The 22,118-nt window shown below is 40.2% G+C and overlaps 3 protein-coding genes across 3 annotated transcripts; 1 reads left to right on the top strand and 2 right to left on the bottom strand.

Annotated features, from left to right (window-relative positions):
* Nucleotides 1-202: 202 nt before the first annotated feature.
* On the bottom strand, nt 203-8,575 carry SAPINGB_P000532 (uncharacterized protein; the record flags this gene model as incomplete). Its single annotated transcript, XM_031995255.1, has 5 exons — nt 203-1,836; nt 1,886-5,651; nt 6,005-6,156; nt 6,240-7,786; nt 7,908-8,575. 5 exons carry the CDS (start codon nt 8,573-8,575, stop codon nt 203-205), a joined length of 7,767 nt encoding a protein of 2,588 aa, XP_031851146.1.
* A 3,755-nt stretch (nt 8,576-12,330) lies between these two features.
* SAPINGB_P000531 (uncharacterized protein) lies at nt 12,331-13,110 on the bottom strand (the record flags this gene model as incomplete). Its single annotated transcript, XM_031995254.1, has 1 exon — nt 12,331-13,110. One exon carries the CDS (start codon nt 13,108-13,110, stop codon nt 12,331-12,333), a length of 780 nt encoding a protein of 259 aa, XP_031851145.1.
* A 453-nt stretch (nt 13,111-13,563) lies between these two features.
* On the top strand, nt 13,564-21,954 carry SAPINGB_P000530 (uncharacterized protein; the record flags this gene model as incomplete). The annotated part of the gene is made up of 4 exons (XM_031995253.1): nt 13,564-19,027; nt 19,452-20,392; nt 20,493-20,994; nt 21,038-21,954. The coding sequence occupies 4 exons, from the start codon at nt 13,564-13,566 to the stop codon at nt 21,952-21,954; spliced, it is 7,824 nt and encodes a 2,607-aa protein (XP_031851144.1).
* Nucleotides 21,955-22,118: the final 164 nt, after the last annotated feature.

Here is a 22,118-nt window from a genome sequence, read left to right as displayed (position 1 = left end):
AAAAGGAAAAGAAAAATTATAAAAGTTGGGGAAGAAACCTTCCTTAAATATCTGAGGGAAAGAAAAATTTGCAGTGGTGAAAATTTTTCATTTGGGTTTGTCCCAAAGTTGAGTGGGTTTGTATTACACTTCAACTTTGTAACAAATTAAGGAGGGTAACCACAGTCATACATATAAGGGCTTAAACCTAATGCGGCTAAAACTAAAATAAACATAGATTGTCAACCATAGTTTCCCACCCAAACTCACGTGCATTATCAATTGCACTAGTCTGCGACAACATTGCATGCTCAACACCTCCCCTTGTCGCAGAATCACCTACTGCCTTCATACCAAGTAGTCCCCTCAATGTCTCAAACTTCACACGACCAAGATTCTTAGTAAACATATCTGCCAACATCACTTGAGTATCAAGATACTCCAGATGAATCACTCCACTGCGAATATAGTGACGGACAACATGATACCGAACATCAATATGCTTGGTGCGACGATGAAACACTGGGTTCTGAGCCAAAGCAATACATCCCTGATTGTCCTCAAACATAGTCACTGGCAACGGAACAGGAATCTTGCAAAGGGACAACAACTGATTAATCCAGAAGCATTCCTTAGACGCATCAGACAATGACATATACTCAGACTCGACGCTGGACGATGCAGGACTAACTTGCTTTCGACAAGCCCAAGTAATGGGACCACCAGACAGAATGAAAACATACCCAGTAAATGACTTACGGTCCTGCTTGTCCTGTGCATAGTCGGCATCACTATAACCAACAAGCTTGTAGACTTTCTGAGCTCGATATTCAAGACCAAGTTCAGCAGTACCCTTAAGATAACGAAGAGTATGCTTAGCAGCTTCCATATGAATAGACTTAGGACTCTGCATATATCGACAAAGAAAGCTAACAGCAACAGCAAGATCAGGACGAGCACAATTAGCAGCATAAATCAGCTTTCCAATAATACTGCGATACATGGAGGCATCGGTAGCAGAGTCAGACTCGGAAAAATCAGAAAGATCACGAGTGGGTAAAGGAGTCTTGACACTTGAACAATTCTGCATACCAAACTCCTCCAACATGTCAAAAATATAACGTGAAACATCCACAGTAATATGGTAAGGTGACTGCTTAACTCTCATGCCAAGGAACTGCTCGACTGGGCCCAAGTCTTTCATCTTAAACATAGATGACAAAGACGACTTGGTTTTGGCAATGACTTCAGAAGAATTGCCAGAAATAAGTAAATCATCAACATACAGTGCAATAATGACCATGGTAGACCCAGATCCTTTGGTATACACACCGTAGTCACTTTCATTACGAATAAACCCAAGTTTGACAAGAGCACCATGAATCTTCTCATTCCAACACAAAGGAGCTTGCTTTAAACCATATAAAGACTTCTTCAAATGACACACTTTAGATTCCTGACCTTTGACAACAAAGCCTTTAGGTTGTCTCATATAAATATCTTCTTTGAGATCACCATTAAGAAATGCAGTCTCGACATCCATATGATGAACCTGGAACCCAAACTGAGCAGCAATAGCAAGAACAATCCTCACAGTCTCGTAACGAACAACAGGAGCAAAAGTTTCAGTATAATCAATACCTTCAACTTGCGAAAATCCAATACACACGAGACGAGCTTTGTAACGTTCAATTGAACCGTCAGCTTTGCGCTTAACTTTAAACACCCATTTGCTATTGATAGCCTTGCGACCAGGTGGGAGATCAACCAATTCCCAAGTACCATTGCGTTTAAGAGACGACATTTCAATAACACAGGCTTCAAGCCAAAACTCAGCTTCTTCACTAGACATAGCTTCTTCAAAACTACTAGGATCTGTAAAACAAGTAAAGCCACATCATCATACTCTCAAAGCGGAGAGATTTGAGACGACGATAAGAAATACACTCTTCTTCAGCTGGACGTTTTGCAGGTGTTGCAGACACTGGAGATTGTTTCAAAGAATTTTCACAAAGGTGTTTAGAAGGAGGTGAAACAATGTCATCAGAACTCGGGCGTTTGGCAGGAGTTATAGAAGGTAAACGAACAGCAACAACACGAGATCGAGATTTAGGCAAAACAGCTTGAGTATCATCCTTAGTGACAACACTAACACCAGCTTGGTCAAGAGAATTAACAAGATCAGACGAAGGAGATTCTTGACTAAGTGGCACTACTTCCAATTCAACAGAAGGTGGTGGAGTGGGAGACGAAGCAATGATAGACGGTTGAAACCCAATATCACCCCCTCGTTGCGAGATCCCAGAATCACCTGAAATATCAGATTCATTAATAGATGGACCAGCTTCAGATAAGTCTAATTGTGAAGGAATATATTCCGAAGAAGAAATAATAGGACTAGAGTCAGGAGAGATAGAGACATCATGATCTGAAGGTGGAAGAATAGGAGAACTAGGAAGAGATGGAACTGAAGCAATAGAAGGAAGAGTAGGAGACTCAAGAGGAGCAGAAGGTGTAGACAAAATGCGACGAACAGAACGAGGCTTATGAACAATAATAGAAGAAGAAGAAGAAGGAGGCGGCGACGGAGAATGAAACGGAGAAGAAGACGGAGACGGAGACGGTAACGCACAAATAGAACCAGAACCAGATGAGGATGCTGGTAAAGATCTATGAGACCCAAAACTAGAACCAGAACTTGAATCAGAACTAGCAATAGAATTAACCCTAACATTAGATCCTAAACCAGTCCCCTTAGAATCAAAACAAGGTCCTGACATGGACCCTGAACCAGAACCAATACTAGACCCAACACTAAACCCAACACCAGTACCATTAATAGACAAGTCCTTATCACTTTTCATAAATGGAAACTTGGACTCATCAAAGTAAACACTCCTGGCTTCAACAATGCTTGAATCAAGAAGAACTCGATAAGCTGTACGATCCAAAGAATACCCAACAAAAACACCAGCTTCAGTATTTGAACTTAACTTAGATTCTCTTTTAGCACCAGGAAGAACAACTGTAGCTTGACAACCAAATACCTTCATATGGTGATAACTAGGAGGTTTACCAGTCCAAAGTTGAAGAGGTGCAACACCACCAGTGGTACGACTAGGAAGACGGTTCCTAATATAATTAGCAGACTTGACAGCTTCACCCCATAAGTATTCAGGAGCATGAGCATATAAAAGCATAGACTTGGCTTTTTCAAATAATGTGCGATTCAATCGCTCAGCAACACCATTTTGCTGAGGAGTATGAGGAACTGTATAAGTATGCTTGATACCCTTAGACACAAAGAACTGCTCCAGGTCTTTGGAAATGTATTCGCCGCCATTATCAGAATGAAAATATGCAACTCGATCACCAGCAGAATCACCAGAAAAATAAGATTCACACCTAGCAATAAAGTTACGAATGGCAAGACTTGCATCACTTTTCCTAACCAACAACTCCACATAAGAGTACCTGGAATAATAATCCATAATGGTTAAGACATAACGATGACCCACAGGGGTAGCGACATGAGGACCGCTTAAATCAGAAACAAATAACTCCAAAGGACGACTAGCTTTTTCTGTGGTACCATTAAATGGCAATGCTGTGGCTTTGCCACCCAAGCAAGCGTCACACTTATGACTATCCACAACCTCAAAATGAGTAGGCTTGACAGAAAGTGACTTAGATAATTTCTTGAGAACGTCCACACTGGCGTGACCAAGTCGCTTGTGCCAAAGATTGGCAGACGACTCAACAGCAAACACCTCATGGACAGGCTTGGAAGGCAAAACAACTCGGAAACGACAAAAGTACAAGTCACCCATGGCAATGGCGTGGACTCGAGTTTTGCCATTTTCGACAGCAGAAATATGGTTAAGGTCTTGAATGAACCGACAACCACCAGCAGTAGCTCGACGAGCAGCAAATAAATTGCGAGGAATCTTAGGAACATATAAAACATCTCGAAGAACAACGCGGTCACAAGGCTGGTCATCTTTACCAAGAAGATCAACGACAATGTCGCCAACCCCCTCAGCAGTAGCAGAACCAAGACCACGAATGGTAGCCGAAGTGGGACGAAGAGAAGAAAAATATGAGATGTTATTGCAAATGTGACTGGTAGCACCGGTATCATGGATAAAGTCAAAAGAATCAGACCCAACAACTAAGTTGGCCTCAGCAGAAGTAGTAGATTCAGCAACAAAAACGTGATGGACTGAATGACTTAAATTCAAGATTGAAGAAGGATGCCAGACGACAATTAAAATCAAGGAAAACAACATGATGGTAACAAAAGATAAGTAAAAGAATGGAGAAAAACGGGATTTTGGTGTAACAATAGGTTTAACAATAGGCGGAGAAGGTTCAGTAATTGAATCCACCAAAAAATCAAAAGAAGGTAAGGCAATATCATCATCAGAACCGACCAACGGTTTAGAATCAGAACAAAAAATAAAAGAAGAACCGACCAACGGTTCAGAATCAAAACAAATAGGAGCTGAACTGACACACGGTTCAGACTCCAAACAAACAACAGTAGAACCGACATACGGTTCAGAATTAAAACAAGAATCATCAGTGGAACTAACAAACGGTTTACCAACTGAATCAATATCAAGTCCTGAGTTTGAACAATACTCAGAAACTTGACCAACAAAACAATCTTCATCGCCGACACACGGCTCAGAAGAATCAAAAAGTTCGGATTCCAAATCATCAAACGACTCGGAGCAACTGTTACCAAACTTTTCAGAAACAACAGATGTCTCGGACACAAAAGCGGAACTCACAAATGGATCATCATCAACTATCTCAGAAAATTCATCAATAGTCTCAGCAAACCAACCTCTTGAGGTTTTAGCCTCCTTAGATTCCTTGTCATCCTTATTATCTTGGCGAGCAGCCTGAACCTCTTCCCAAGAGACATGACAATTGTTGGAAGTATGACCACGCCTCTTACAACGGAAACATTTAATACCATCACCCTTAGATTTGTTATTGTACTTCTTTGATGAAGCAACGAACGCTTCAGTCGAAAGAGTAGCTGGAGGTCCAGTAATCTTCAACAACTTGGCCCATTTATCAGTGTTCCGGATGAAGTTGTTGATATCAAGGTTGTCAGTATTGTTGTTACTATCAAAGCGGTGCTCCAAGGCGTACTGGATGAAGCGCTCACAATTGGGACCCATTGAGGCCAAAGCGTTGAAGGCCACAACCGAATCAGGCGACAATGATTGGTAGATGGAACGCCATGTAGCAACATATGAACGAACAGAAGAAACAAACTTTGGACCAACATCAATATTGCCAGCATAGAGGGATTTCATAAGTGAGATGACATCGGCGGGTTGAAGTTGACTATACTCCTGATGAAGATAAAGCCAGAGGTCACGGCCTCTAATGGCCACATCATTAACATGTTCGATCAACTCAGGAGAAATGTTGTTGAGGATGACATCATGGACGACGGTATCAAGCGAGGCGGTGAGGTCTTCAAGGGATTCATTAGCAGCTGGATTGACAGTACCAGCTTCGACATAAAGGTGGACACCATTATTCATAGCACGAAGACCCAAAAGAATTTTGGTAGCCCAGACATGATAGTTGAGAGGAGTGAGTTTTTCAGAGGAAGTAAGATTAATATAAGCCGAAGTGCGGCCCATAACCTGTTGAACTGTGACACGGGAAGTCATGATAATAATAGAAAATATTATCCAAGAAAAGTATATATTGAAATATATAAGATAAAACAGTTGTATAAGAAGAAAGAAAAAGGAAAAGAAAAATTATAAAAGTTGGGGAAGAAACCTTCCTTAAATATCCAAGGGAAAGAAAAATTTGCAGTGGTGAAAATTTTTCATTTGGGTTTGTCCCAAAGTTGAGTGGGTTTGTATTACACTTCAACTTTGTAACAAATTAAGGAGGGTAACCACAGTCATACATATAAGGGGTTAAACCTAATGCGGCTAAAACTAAAATAAACATAGATTGTCAACCATAGTTTCCCACCCAAACTCACGTGCATTATCAATTGCACTAGTCTGCGACAACATTGCATGCTCAACACAAATAATGTGCGATTCAATCGCTCAGCAACACCATTTTGTTGAGGAGTATGAGGAACTGTATAAGTATGCTTGATACCCTTAGACACAAAGAACTGCTCCAGGTCTTTGGAAATGTATTCGCCGCCATTATCAGAATGAAATATGCAACTCGATCACCAGCAGAATCACCAGAAAAATAAGATTCACACCTAGCAATAAAATTACGAATGGCAAGACTTGCATCACTTTTCCTAACCAACAACTCCACATAAGAGTACCTGGAATAATAATCCATAATGGTTAAGACATAACGATGACCCACAGGGGTAGCGACATGAGGACCGCTCAAATCAGAAACAAATAATTCCAAAGGACGACTAGCTTTTTCTGTGGTACCATTAAATGGCAATGCTGTGGCTTTGCCACCCAAGCAAGCGTCACACTTATGACTATCCACAACCTCAAAATGAGTAGGCTTGACAGAAAGTGACTTAGATAATTTCTTGAGAACGTCCACACTGGCGTGACCAAGTCGCTTGTGCCAAAGATTGGCAGACGACTCAACAGCAAACACCTCATGGACTGGCTTGGAAGGCAAAACAACTCGGAAACGACAAAAGTACAAGTCACCCATGGCAATGGCGTGGACTCGAGTTTTGCCATTTTCGACAGCAGAAATATGGTTAAGGTCTTGAATGAACCTACAACCACCAGCAGTAGCTCGACGAGCAGCAAATAAATTGCGAGGAATCTTAGGAACATATAAAACATCTCGAAGAACAACGCGGTCACAAGGCTGGTCATCTTTACCAAGAAGATCAACGACAATGTCGCCAACCCCCTCAGCAGTAGCAGAACCAAGACCACGAATGGTAGCCGAAGTGGGACGAAGAGAAGAAAAATATGAGATGTTATTGCAAATGTGACTGGTAGCACCAGTATCATGGATAAAGTCAAAAGAATCAGACCCAACAACTAAGTTGGCCTCAGCAGAAGTAGTAGATTCAGCAACAAAAACGTGATGTACTGAATGACTTAAATCCAAGATTGAAGAAGGATGCCAGACGACAATTAAAATCAAGGAAAACAACATGATGGTAACAAAAGATAAGTAAAAGAATGGAGAAAAACGGGATTTTGGTGTAACAATAGGTTTAACATTAGGTGGAGAAGGTTCAGTAATTGAATCCACCAAAAAATCAAAAGAAGGTAAGACAATATCATCATCAGAACCGACCAACGGTTTAGAATCAGAACAAGAAATAAAAGAAGAACCGACCAACGGTTCAGAATCAAAAGGAACAATATCCGAATCGACCAACGATTCAGAATCAAAACAAATAGGAGCTGAACTGACACACGGTTCAGACTCCAAACAAACAACAGTAGAACCGACATACGGTTCAGAAATAAAACAAGAATCATCAGTGGAACCAACAAACGGTTTACCAACTGAATCAATATCAAGTCCTGAGTTTGAACAATACTCAGAAACTTGACCAACAAAACAATCTTCATCGCCGACACACGGCTCAGAAGAATCAAAAAGTTCGGATTCCAAATCATCAAACGACTCGGAGCAACTGTTACCAAACTTTTCAGAAACAACAGATGTCTCGGACACAAAAGCGGAACTCACAAATGGATCATCATCAACTATCTCAGAAAATTCATCAATAGTCTCAGCAAACCAACCTCTTGAGGTTTTAGCCTCCTTAGATTCCTTTGTCATCCTTATTATCTTGGCGAGCAGCCTGAACCTCTTCCCAAGAGACATGACAATTGTTGGAAGTATGACCACGCCTCTTACAACGGAAACATTTAATACCATCACCCTTAGATTTGTTATTGTACTTCTTTGATGAAGCAACGAACGCTTCAGTCGAAAGAGTAGCTGGAGGTCCAGTAATCTTCAACAACTTGGCCCATTTATCAGTGTTCCGGATGAAGTTGTTGATATCAAGGTTGTCAGTATTGTTGTTACTATCAAAGCGGTGCTCCAAGGCGTACTGGATGAAGCGCTCACAATTGGGACCCATTGAGGCCAAAGCGTTGAAGGCCACAACCGAATCAGGCGACAATGATTGGTAGATGGAACGCCATGTAGCAACATATGAACGAACAGAAGAAACAAACTTTGGACCAACATCAATATTGCCAGCATAGAGGGATTTCATAAGTGAGATGACATCGGCGGGTTGAAGTTGACTATACTCCTGATGAAGATAAAGCCAGAGGTCACGGCCTCTAATGGCCACATCATTAACATGTTCGATCAACTCAGGAGAAATATTGTTGAGGATGACATCATGGACGACGGTATCAAGCGAGGCGGTGAGGTCTTCGAGGGATTCATTGGCAGCTGGATTGACAGTACCAGCTTCGACATAAAGGTGGACACCATTATTCATAGCACGAAGACCCAAAAGAATTTTGGTAGCCCAGACATGATAGTTGAGAGGAGTGAGTTTTTCAGAGGAAGTAAGATTAATATAAGCCGAAGTGCGGCCCATAACCTGTTGAACTGTGACACGGGAAGTCATGATAATAATAGAAAATATTATCCAAGAAAAGTATATATTGAAATATATAAGATAAAACAGTTATATAAGAAGAAAGAAAAAGGAAAAGAAAAATTATAAAAGTTGGGGAAGAAACCTTCCTTATATACCCAAGGGAAAGAAAAATTTGCAGTGGTGAAAATTTTTCATTTGGGTTTGTCCCAAAGTTGAGTGGGTTTGTATTACACTTCAACTTTGTAACAAATTAAGGAGGGTAACCACAGTCACATAAGGGCTTAAACCTAATGCGGCTATAACTAAAATAAACATAGGTTATCAACCATAGTTTCCCACCCAAACTCACGTGCATTATCAACTGCACTAGTCTGCGACAACATTGCATGCTCAACAAAACTGTAGTAAAAATATATATTCTTTTTTAAAACTCAATATTTATTTTATATTTATTTTATATTTATTTTATATTTACACCTTTGGGATTTTTCGCACTTTTTCCCCTAGTAAAGTGGTGGTTTACTAAACAAATAGACGTGGTAAATTTATTTTTTCCCCCACTATAAAAATTGCTTAATAAACATTTTTTTTTTTTTTTAACACACACACCTGGTAAATTTAATATTTTCAGTGGTTAAATAAGCACACACACCTGGTTAAATAAGCACAACCACCTGGTAAATTTAATATTTTCTGTGGTCAAATAAGCACACACACCTGGTTAAATAAGCACAACCACCTGGTAAATTTAATATTTTCTCTGGTTTATTTAGCTTTTCCTGTGGTGAATTTAAATATTAGACCTGGTTAAATAAGCATTTCCGGTGGTCAAATAAGCACACACACCTGGTTAAATAAGCAAATTTAAATGTTTAATTCACCGCATATAATAAATTTAGAATTTTTGAAAATTTTAAAAATTTTTAAAAAATCCTTAAATTAAATTATAAATTACAGAATTATATATATATATATATATATATAGCTTAGTAGCAATGCCTCAAGCTTGATCGTCAAGCGAGCATTATCATGGTTCTTCTCAGTATCATCAACGCATCAAGCTTGATCGTCAAGCGAGCATCATTGTTCTTCTTCTTAGTAGCAACGCATCAAGCTTGAACGTCAAGCGAGCATCATCATGGTTCTTCTAAGTATTAACGCGTTAAAATCGCTCGTCAAGCGAGCATCATTGTTTTTCTTCTTAGTATCAACGCATCAAGCTTGATCGTCAAGCGAGCATCATCATCGTTCTTCTTCTCAGTATCATCAACGCATCAAGCTTGATCGTCAAGCGAGCATCATCATCGTTCTTCTTCTCAGTAGCAAGGCATCAAGCTTGAACGTCAAGCGAGCATCATCATCGTTCTTTTCTCAGTATCATCAATGCATCAAGCTTGATCGTCAAGCGAGCATCATCATCGTTCTTTTCTCAGTATCATCAATGCATCAAGCTTGATCGTCAAGCGAGCATCATCATCGTTCTTCTTCTCAGTAGCAACGCATCAAGCTTGAACGTCAAGCGAGCATCATCATCGTTCTTTTCTCAGTATCATCAATGCATCAAGCTTGATCGTCAAGCGAGCATCATCATGGTTCTTCTAAGTATCAACGCGTTAAAATCGCTTATAGCAATGAACCGAGCCATCTTCATAGTCGTAAAACTATTGTAAGTTGTTAATATCATGACCTTTTCTAAAATAAAAAAAAAGATATAATACTTTAAACTTCTAAAATTTCCATATTTTATAAGGCAAATTGTATTAAAAAAAAAAGTGATGTGTAGAAAGAAAAGAGGAAGGTGAAGAGAAACTTTTTTTATAATTTTTTTTAAAGATTTAATCTAAAGAGAATTCTTATTGGCTGAGGAAAGAAATCTGCACTGTGGTAAAAATGTACTTTAAGTCTAATTGGCTCTATCATAATTTTGTTATATTAGTAATCATTGTTCTTATGGAAATATCTTATTGTTATGTTTGATAAATAGTTTAAACATGTCTATTTCGTTATAAGAAGCTAGAGATTAAAATATTATTTCATCTATTATTTCCAACTTTAACAATCAATTTAATTTTTATTTATATATAAATATATATATACTCATCTTAATTATAATAATAATACTATTAAAAGATCTACCCTGTAACACACCATTCAACATATAAACTTATGGTTACTTAATGATATATGATAATATTATCATAACCCAATTGTTATTAAGACCAAATTTGGTCTTTAAAGGGGTTTCTCTGGAATGTATGCTAATTTTTTTAAATATTCGTAAATCATCAAAAAAAAAAACATTGTTTCCGTGTTTATTATAATATATATGACCTCATTTACCGAGTTGTTTATTGTAATTTTTTTTTTTCAACATATATTTCTTCATTTTAATACACATTAAAAATTTGATAATCCAAAAACTTTTTTAAAGAGCTCCCATGAAGGAAGAAATATATCTTTGTGACGTCTCTGAAATTTCAGAGACGTTATATACTGAGAACAATCACCTTGAGTTGCATCATTTAGACCTTGTCTTACCTGATACAACTAACTCTCACTGTATTTTTGATTCTTCGGACGTTTTATATTTGCTAGATAATTATTTTCACAACTGTGGTCTTAGCTCAAACCATTTCATTCAAATGACCGAAGTTTTTGATAAAGAATACGGCCAATTTTGCATAATTTGTCAGCCAAAAATAACTGATGGATTAATTGCGGAGCAAAGTGTTGACTTTGTCTACAAAAACCTTTCTGGCTTACTTGCTGAATTTAATTTTAAAGAACATGAAAACAACAAACAACTTGACTTCTTTCTTCTTTTACCTCCTATCAACTACAATCACTGGGGCTTTTTACATATCTCTTGGAGGAACTGTTTGGAGGTTTCAGTTTATTCTTTTTTCTGCTCCACAACTTCGAAAACAAACCAAACAAATAAAATCTCTTTGAGACTTGCATTGGAAAAGAATTTTGGAATATACAAAAATTTGCTGAACCGAATTTTGCCTTTGTTTGAGATTAATTATGGGACCGATACACTTGTTACCCAAGAAATACAAAACATTCAGATCAAAGCCTCATCCTACTATCCTTTGAAATTCTCTGGTTTATATATGTGTTGGACGCTTTTTGGAATTATTGATAACAGTATAAAGAAAGTTTTTCCCCATAACCTACTTCTCCATTTCAACGTGTTAGTACAGTTCAGACGCGCAATTCAAGTCGTAAATGCTTATCAAAAATTGAACAATGTTACATCATTACAACCTTTACCAACTCCTAATGTCTATTCCACAGACACCAGCGATGAAATGGCGATGTATTCCACATTCGTCCCCAGATCTGTTTTATTCAGTCCAAATTTTTGCTTGGTTTTTTCCCATTCAGTCCAGTCTATTTTAGTTTCTCGACTGTTATCTGATGCCCTTTTTAAGCATGTGAATTCTAAAATTTTAGGGAATCCATTAGAGGTAGATGCTTGTTGAACTGTGACACGGGAAGTCATGATAATAATAGAAAATATTATCCAAGAAAAGTATATATTGAAATATATAAGATAAAACAGTTATATAAGAAGAAAGAAAAAGGAAAAGAAAAATTATAAAAGTTGGGGAAGAAACCTTCCTTATATACCCAAGGAAAAGAAAAATTTGCAGTGGTGAAAATTTTTCATTTGGGTTGTCCCAAAGTTGAGTGGGTTTGTATTACACTTCAACTTTGTAACAAATTAAGGAGGGTAACCACAGTCACATAAGGGCTTAAACCTAATGCGGCTAAAACTAAAATAAACATAGGTTATCAACCATAGTTTCCCACCCAAACTCACGTGCATTATCAACTGCACTAGTCTGCGACAACATTGCATGCTCAACACCTCCCCTTGTCGCAGAATCACCTACTGCCTTCATACCAAGTAGTCCCCTTAATGTCTCAAACTTCACACGACCAAGATTCTTAGTAAACATATCTGCCAACATCACTTGAGTATCAAGATACTCCAGATGAATCACTCCACTGCGAATATAGTGACGCACAACATGATAACGAACATCAATATGCTTGGTGCGACGATGAAACACTGGGTTCTGAGCCAATGCAATACATCCCTGATTGTCCTCAAACATAGTCACTGGCAACGGAACAGGAATCTTGCAAAGAGACAACAACTGATTAATCCAGAAGCATTCCTTAGACGCATCAGACAATGACATGTACTCAGACTCGACGCTGGACGATGCAGGACTAACTTGCTTTCGACAAGCCCAAGTAATGGGACCACCAGACAGAATAAAAACATACCCAGTAAAGGACTTACGGTCCTGCTTGTCCTGTGCATAATCGGCATCACTATAGCCAACAAGCTTGTAGACTTTCTGAGCTCGATATTCAAGACCAAGTTCAGCAGTACCCTTAAGATAACGAAGAGTATGCTTAGCAGCTTCCATATGAATAGACTTAGGACTCTGCATATATCGACAAAGAAAGCTAACAGCAACAGCAAGATCAGGACGAGCACAATTAGCAGCATAAATCAGCTTACCAATAATACTGCGATACATGGAGGCATCGGTAGCAGAGTCAGACTCGGAAAAATCAGAAAGATCACGAGTGGGTAAAGGAGTCTTGACACTTGAACAATTCTGTGTTGAGCATGCAATGTTGTCGCAGACTAGTGCAGTTGATAATGCACGTGAGTTTGGGTGGGAAACTATGGTTGACAATCTATGTTTATTTTAGTTTTAGCCGCATTAGGTTTAAGCCCTTATGTGACTGTGGTTACCCTCCTTAATTTGTTACAAAGTTGAAGTGTAATACAAACCCACTCAACTTTGGGACAAACCCAAATGAAAAATTTTCACCACTGCAAATTTTTCTTTCCCTTGGATATTTAAGGAAGGTTTCTTCCCAAACTTTTATAATTTTTCTTTTCCTTTTTCTTTCTTCTTATATAACTGTTTTATCTTATATATTTCAATATATACTTTTCTTGGATAATATTTTCTATTATTATCATGACTTCCCGTGTCACAGTTCAACAGGTTATGGGCCGCACTTCGGCTTATATTAATCTTACTTCCTCTGAAAAACTCACTCCTCTCAACTATCATGTCTGGGCTACTAAGATCCTTTTGGGTCTTCGTGCTATGAATAATGGTGTCCACCTTTATGTCGAAGCTGGTACTGTCAATCCAGCTGCTAATGAATCCCTCGAAGACCTCACCGCCTCGCTTGATACCGTCGTCCATGATGTCATCCTCAACAACATTTCTCCTGAGTTGATCGAACATGTTAATGATGTGGCCATTAGAGGCCGTGACCTCTGGCTTTATCTTCATCAGGAGTATAGTCAACTTCAACCCGCCGATGTCATCTCACTTATGAAATCCCTCTATGCTGGCAATATTGATGTTGGTCCAAAGTTTGTTTCTTCTGTTCGTTCTTATGTTGCTACATGGCGTTCCATCTACCAATCATTGTCGCCTGATTCGGTTGTGGCCTTCAACGCTTTGGCCTCAATGGGTCCCAATTGTGAGCGCTTCATCCAGTACGCCTTGGAGCACCGCTTTGATAGTAACAACAATACTGACAACCTTGATATCAACAACTTCATCCGGAACACTGATAAATGGGCCAAGTTGTTGAAGATTACTGGACCTCCAGCTACTCTTTCGACTGAAGCGTTCGTTGCTTCATCAAAGAAGTACAATAACAAATCTAAGGGTGATGGTATTAAATGTTTCCGTTGTAAGAGGCGTGGTCATACTTCCAACAATTGTCATGTCTCTTGGGAAGAGGTTCAGGCTGCTCGCCAAGATAATAAGGATGACAAGGAATCTAAGGAGGCTAAAACCTCAAGAGGTTGGTTTGCTGAGACTATTGATGAATTTTCTGAGATAGTTGATGATGATCCATTTGTGAGTTCCGCTTTTGTGTCCGAGACATCTGTTGTTTCTGAAAAGTTTGGTAACAGTTGCTCCGAGTCGTTTGATGATTTGGAATCCGAACTTTTTGATTCTTCTGAGCCGTGTGTCGGCGATGAAGATTGTTTTGTTGGTCAAGTTTCTGAGTATTGTTCAAACTCAGGACTTGATATTGATTCAGTTGGTAAACCGTTTGTTGGTTCCACTGATGATTCTTGTTTTATTTCTGAACCGTATGTCGGTTCTACTGTTGTTTGTTTGGAGTCTGAACCGTGTGTCAGTTCAGCTCCTATTTGTTTTGATTCTGAATCGTTGGTCGATTCGGATGTTGTTCCTTTTGATTCTGAACCGTTGGTCGGTTCTTCTTTTATTTCTTGTTCTGATTCTAAACCGTTGGTCGGTTCTGATGATGATATTGTCTTACCTTGTTTTGATTTTTTGGTGGATTCAATTACTGAACCTTCTCCGCCTATTGTTAAACCTATTGTTACACCAAAATCCCGTTTTTCTCCATTCTTTTACTTATCTTTTGTTACCATCATGTTGTTTTCCTTGATTTTAATTGTCGTCTGGCATCCTTCTTCAATCTTGGATTTAAGTCATTCAGTCCATCATGTTTTTGTTGCTGAATCTACTACTTCTGCTGAGGCCAACTTAGTTGTTGGGTCTGATTCTTTTGACTTTATCCATGATACCGGTGCTACCAGTCACATTTGCAATAACATCTCATATTTTTCTTCTCTTCGTCCCACTTCGGCTACCATTCGTGGTCTTGGTTCTGCTACTGCTGAGGGGGTTGGCGACATTGTCGTCGATCTTCTTGGTAAAGATGACCAGCCTTGTGACCGCGTTGTTCTTCGAGATGTTTTATATGTTCCTAAGATTCCTCGCAATTTATTTGCTGCTCGTCGAGCTACTGCTGGTGGTTGTCGGTTCATTCAAGACCTTAACCATATTTCTGCTGTCGAAAATGGCAAAACTCGAGTCCACGCCATTGCCATGGGTGACTTGTACTTTTGTCGTTTCCGAGTTGTTTTGCCTTCCAAGCCAGTCCATGAGGTGTTTGCTGTTGAGTCGTCTGCCAATCTTTGGCACAAGCGACTTGGTCACGCCAGTGTGGACGTTCTCAAGAAATTATCTAAGTCACTTTCTGTCAAGCCTACTCATTTTGAGGTTGTGGATAGTCATAAGTGTGACGCTTGCTTGGGTGGCAAAGCCACAGCATTGCCATTTAATGGTACCACAGAAAAAGCTAGTCGTCCTTTGGAGTTATTTGTTTCTGATTTAAGCGGTCCTCATGTCGCTACCCCTGTGGGTCATCGTTATGTCTTAACCATTATGGATTATTATTCCAGGTACTCTTATGTGGAGTTGTTGGTTAGGAAAAGTGATGCAAGTCTTGCCATTCGTAACTTTATTGCTAGGTGTGAATCTTATTTTTCTGGTGATTCTGCTGGTGATCGAGTTGCATATTTTCATTCTGATAATGGCGGCGAATACATTTCCAAAGACCTGGAGCAGTTCTTTGTGTCTAAGGGTATCAAGCATACTTATACAGTTCCTCATACTCCTCAACAAAATGGTGTTGCTGAGCGATTGAATCGCACATTATTTGAGAAAGCCAAGTCTATGCTTTTATATGCTCATGCTCCTGAATACTTATGGGGTGAAGCTGTCAAGTCAGCTAACTATATTAGGAACCGTCTTCCTAGTCGTACCACTGGTGGTGTTGCACCTCTTCAACTTTGGACGGGTAAACCTCCTAGTTATCACCATATGAAAGTATTTGGTTGTCAAGCTACAGTTGTTCTTCCTGGTGCTAAAAGAGAATCTAAGTTAAGTTCAAATACTGAAGCTGGTGTTTTTGTTGGGTATTCTTTGGATCGTACAGCTTATCGAGTTCTTCTTGATTCAAGCATTGTTGAAGCCAGGAGTGTTTACTTTGATGAGTCCAAGTTTCCATTTATGAAAAGTGATAAGGACTTGTCTATTAATGGTACTGGTGTTGGGTTTAGTGTTGGGTCTAGTATTGGTTCTGGTTCAGGGTCCATGTCAGGACCTTGTTTTGATTCTAAGGGGACTGGTTTAGGATCTAATGTTAGGGTTAATTCTATTGCTAGTTCTGATTCAAGTTCTGGTTCTAGTTTTGGGTCTCATAGATCTTTACCAGCATCCTCATCTGGTTCTGGTTCTGGTTCTATTTGTGCTTTACCGTCTCCGTCTTCTTCTCCGTCTCATTCTCCGTCGCTTTCTTCTTCTTCTTCTTCTATTATCGTTCATAAGCCTCGTTCTGTTCGTCGCATTTTGTCTACACCTTCTGCTCCTCTTGAGTCTCCTACTCTTCCTTCTATTCCTTCTGTTCCATCTCTTCCTAGTTCTCCTATTCTTCCACCTTCAGATCATGATGTCTCTATCTCTCCTGACTCAAGTCCTATTGTTTCTCCTTCGGAATATATTCCTTCACAATTAGACTTATCTGAAGCTGGTCCATCTATTAATGAATCTGATATTTCTGGTGATTCTGGGATCTCGCAACGAGGGGGTGATATTGGGTTTCAACCGTCTATCATTGCTTCGTCTCCCATTCCACCACCTTCTGTTGAATTGGAAGTAGTGCCACTTAGTCAAGAATCTCCTTCGTCTGATCTTGTTAATTCTCTTGACCAAGCTGGTGTTAGTGTTGTCACTAAGGATGATACTCAAGCTGTTTTGCCTAAATCTCGATCTCGTGTTGTTGCTGTTCGTTTACCTTCTATAACTCCTGCCAAACGCCCGAGTTCTGATGACATTGTTTCACCTCCTTCTAAACATCTTTGTGAAAATTCTTTGAAACAATCTCCAGTGTCTGCAACACCTGCAAAACGTCCAGCTGAAGAAGAATGTATTTCTTATCGTCGTCTCAAATCTCTCCGCTTTGAGTATGATGATGTGGCTTTACTTGTTTTTACAGATCCTAGTAGTTTTGAAGAAGCTATGTCTAGTGAAGAAGCTGAGTTTTGGCTTGAAGCCTGTGTTATTGAAATGTCGTCTCTTAAACGCAATGGTACTTGGGAATTGGTTGATCTCCCACCTGGTCGCAAGGCTATCAATAGCAAATGGGTATTTAAAGTTAAGCGCAAAGCTGACGGTTCAATTGAACGTTACAAAGCTCGTCTTGTGTGTATTGGATTTTCGCAAGTTGAAGGTATTGATTATACTGAAACTTTTGCTCCCGTTGTTCGTTACGAGACTGTGAGGATTGTTCTTGCTATTGCTGCTCAGTTTGGGTTCCAGGTTCATCATATGGATGTCGAGACTGCATTTCTTAATGGTGATCTCAAAGAAGATATTTATATGAGACAACCTAAAGGCTTTGTTGTCAAAGGTCAGGAATCTAAAGTGTGTCATTTGAGGAAGTCTTTATATGGTTTAAAGCAAGCTCCTTTGTGTTGGAATGAGAAGATTCATGGTGCTCTTGTCAAACTTGGGTTTATTCGTAATGAAAGTGACTACGGTGTGTATACCAAAGGATCTGGGTCTACCATGGTTATTATCGCACTGTATGTTGATGATTTACTTATTTCTGGCAATTCTTCTGAAGTCATTGCCAAAACCAAGTCTTCTTTGTCATCTATGTTTAAGATGAAAGACTTGGGCCCAGTCGAGCAGTTCCTTGGCATGAGAGTTAAGCAGTCACCTTACCATATTACTGTGGATGTTTCACGTTATATTTTTGACATGTTGGAGGAGTTTGGTATGCAGAATTGTTCAAGTGTCAAGACTCCTTTACCCACTCGTGATCTTTCTGATTTTTCCGAGTCTGACTCTGCTACCGATGCCTCCATGTATCGCAGTATTATTGGTAAGCTGATTTATGCTGCTAATTGTGCTCGTCCTGATCTTGCTGTTGCTGTTAGCTTTCTTTGTCGATATATGCAGAATCCTAAGTCTATTCATATGGAAGCTGCTAAGCATACTCTTCGTTATCTTAAGGGTACTGCTGAACTTGGTCTTGAATATCGAGCTCAGAAAGTCTACAAGCTTGTTGGCTATAGTGATGCCGACTATGCACAGGACAAGCAGGACCGTAAGTCCTTTACTGGGTATGTTTTTATTCTGTCTGGTGGTCCCATTACTTGGGCTTGCCGAAAGCAAGTTAGTCCTGCATCGTCCAGCGTCGAGTCTGAGTACATGTCATTGTCTGATGCGTCTAAGGAATGCTTCTGGATTAATCAGTTGTTGTCCCTTTGCAAGATTCCTGTTCCGTTGCCAGTGACTATGTTTGAGGACAATCAGGGATGTATTGCATTGGCTCAGAACCCAGTGTTTCATCGTCGCACCAAGCATATTGATGTTCGTTATCATGTTGTGCGTCACTATATTCGCAGTGGAGTGATTCATCTGGAGTATCTTGATACTCAAGTGATGTTGGCAGATATGTTTACTAAGAATCTTGGTCGTGTGAAGTTTGAGACATTAAGGGGACTACTTGGTATGAAGGCAGTAGGTGATTCTGCGACAAGGGGAGGTGTTGAGCATGCAATGTTGTCGCAGACTAGTGCAGTTGATAATGCACGTGAGTTTGGGTGGGAAACTATGGTTGATAACCTATGTTTATTTTAGTTATAGCCGCATTAGGTTTAAGCCCTTATGTGACTGTGGTTACCCTCCTTAATTTGTTACAAAGTTGAAGTGTAATACAAACCCACTCAACTTTGGGACAAACCCAAATGAAAAATTTTCACCACTGCAAATTTTTCTTTCCCTTGGGTATATAAGGAAGGTTTCTTCCCCAACTTTTATAATTTTTCTTTTCCTTTTTCTTTCTTCTTATATAACTGTTTTATCTTATATATTTCAATATATACTTTTCTTGGATAATATTTTCTATTATTATCATGACTTCCCGTGTCACAGTTCAACATATTTCTTTAACAACCCGGATGGCACCTTTCACCGTGACCTTATCTTAGCAGTACTGAATAACAACAAGGTTTCAGCAGCTGCTCGCGAAGATCCTCAGAGTCATCTCTGGGGGATTACCAAGTTTGTCGACATTTTCAAGTCAAGATCTGGAGGATGGAGCCCCTGTGATTCAGTTGAAATCCCAGCGCTAGTTGAAGCAACTTCTGCAGCCTTCGTAAAAGGTCGAAGAATTATTGACGGTTCAACAAAAGTGGTGCCAAAGCAGGAACCCAAGCAAGAACCCAAGCAGGAATCCAAGCAGGAAACCTCGAAGAAAGCTGGCCACTCTGATACCAAGCAAGGAAAAGGGAAGCAGTGGTCCAAGGGGTCCGGTAGCAACAAGAGGCGCAACAATGAAGACAAGCAAGCTAGAAAGTCGAACTCTGATGGTCAAAACAGAGTTGCTGCCTTGAAAGCTACCGAATATCTTGAGGTGGCTCGCGACGATGTTGAAACTCTTTGCTCTGTTGCTCGGGCTATCCAAGACGTATTTGATAATGACGGCGGAAGCAGTGATTATTCGCCAGTTGCTTTTCTTCCACCTGCCAACCAAATCGCCTCTGTGGGTGAAACAAATCTTCCAAATGTTCTTGATTCTGGAAATGCTACTGGTCATCTTATCTCAGACAACAGCTACTTTGTGTCGTATGAGAAATACAGCAGCCCCAAAACCATCAGCTCCTATGGTGGTTCCGACATCGTGTTAGAAGGGGAAGGTAAAATTGCTGTTGTATTAAAAGGTGACGGTGGCACCAATATTTGCCATATTGCTGACGCACTTTATTTTCCTGCTGGGTCTAGCAATTTGTTTTCTGATTCTGTCTGGCGCACGCACGATGTTTCTTTTCATACGGTCCCAAGTGGGGACTGTCTGGCCTATTTTGGTGAGGAAAAGGTTGGTAGGGTTGGTGGTGCCAGAGATGCCAAGTCTCACATTTGTGCCAACATTGTTCCGGTAAAGTTTACTAGGAATATCGTACCTCCAACTGGCTCCTTCAAGTTCTCAGGAAATTCAATTGACTGGGATCAGATTTGCAGACAAGGACCAGAAGCTATGAGGAAGGTTGATAAATCAGCTCGCTGTTGGAAAGGGACTTCCTGTCCTCTCACCGTCTCTCAAATTTATTGCAAAGGAGGCCGTGTTGAATTCGCAGGCACTTGACTGTCATGTTCGGTTTGCTCATTGCTCTTTGACTTCGGTGAAGCATTTAGCCAAGCTTGCTGATCCTCCCTTTGAGGTGACCAAGCGTGACGAAGAGTTGATCAAGGACTGTGTCATATGTGGCACGTCAAGAAGCATTAAGCGGTTCACTTCTCCGGATAAGCATATAGCTTCTGAATCCACGGCTCCGTTAGCCCAGATTCATGCTGATCTCGTCGGTCCCATAGGTCCTGCCTCTTCAGGGGCCAGGTACATGCTGAATATCATTGATGCATTTTCTGGTTACATCTATGCTTTTGCTCTGGAATCTAAGGATGAAGCTCCTGGGAAACTTATCCAGTTCTTTAAGCAGTTTGTGCCCAAAGCTGCTCGCCGTGCTGCTGACGGCAAGGCCACCAAGCTTATTACTGACAATGGTGGTGAATTTATCTCTGGGACACTTGGAAAATTTTTTGGCAGATTGGGGCGTCATTCATATTTTAACTGCTCCTGATGAACACCAACAAAATGGAAAAATTGAGCGTGCCCACCGCACACTTCGTGAGATATCTACTAGAGCCTTGATGCAGTCGACACTCTGGGCCAATATCTACTGGGACTCTGCCTGGCTCTACGCTGTGCAGGTATATAATTTCTCCATAGTTAATAAAGCCGGTATATCACCTTATGAAGCCTTTACGGGCAGAAAACCACCTATAGCACTAGTGCACACATTTGGCTGCCTAGTTTTTGTCATTAAATCTGAGTCTCAGAAACTCAAAGGGACCCTTCAGCCTCGGGGCGAGCCTGCTCTGTATTTGGGTCCCGACCCGTTAAATCCTAAGAATTTTCTATGCATTACGAGGAACAAGCGCATTCGGCGCTGTGTACACGGCAACTTTCGTGACCATGTCTTGCCTGGCGTTAAATTTTTTGGCGAAAAGCCAATTTACGAGGGTGACATTCTCATTGACTACAGTGAGGTTGGAAATCGTGACCCTGACTACAGTGACTCTTCCACTGATGAATCAGAAAGTGAAGATGAATCTGACTCTGACGACTACTCTCCCACTTCACTCTCTGGTGGTGGTGGTGGTGGTAACTTTGGCTGGACCTATGTGGGCTCTGAGGGAAGGAGCCACAGATCCAGCAGATTGGAGGACCAGGATTCTACTTCTACACCACCGACACCTATAACTGAAAACTCTTTTCAACCGTTGGAAGATGATGATGTGGAGCTGGTTGCAGATGAATCAATTAGTGTTGTTGAAGACAAAGATACACTTCAGTCTGAGGACCATATATTGCTCGAAGATTCTGCTGTTGATGATGCTGATTTGAGATCGGTGAACTCCAACGTAGCTGGTCGCCCTGGCTCCGAAGATACTAACTGTTGAGCATGCAATGTTGTCGCAGACTAGTGCAGTTGATAATGCACGTGAGTTTGGGTGGGAAACTATGGTTGACAATCTATGTTTATTTTAGTTTTAGCCGCATTAGGTTTAAGCCCTTATGTGACTGTGGTTACCCTCCTTAATTTGTTACAAAGTTGAAGTGTAAT

This window comes from Magnusiomyces paraingens (genome assembly GCF_902498895.1).
Source record: "Magnusiomyces paraingens strain CBS 517.90 genome assembly, contig: contig1, whole genome shotgun sequence".
NCBI lineage: Eukaryota > Fungi > Ascomycota > Dipodascomycetes > Dipodascales > Dipodascaceae > Magnusiomyces > Magnusiomyces paraingens.
The sequence above is the reverse complement of the archived record's forward strand: the minus strand, read 5'-3'. Positions and strand labels throughout refer to the sequence as shown.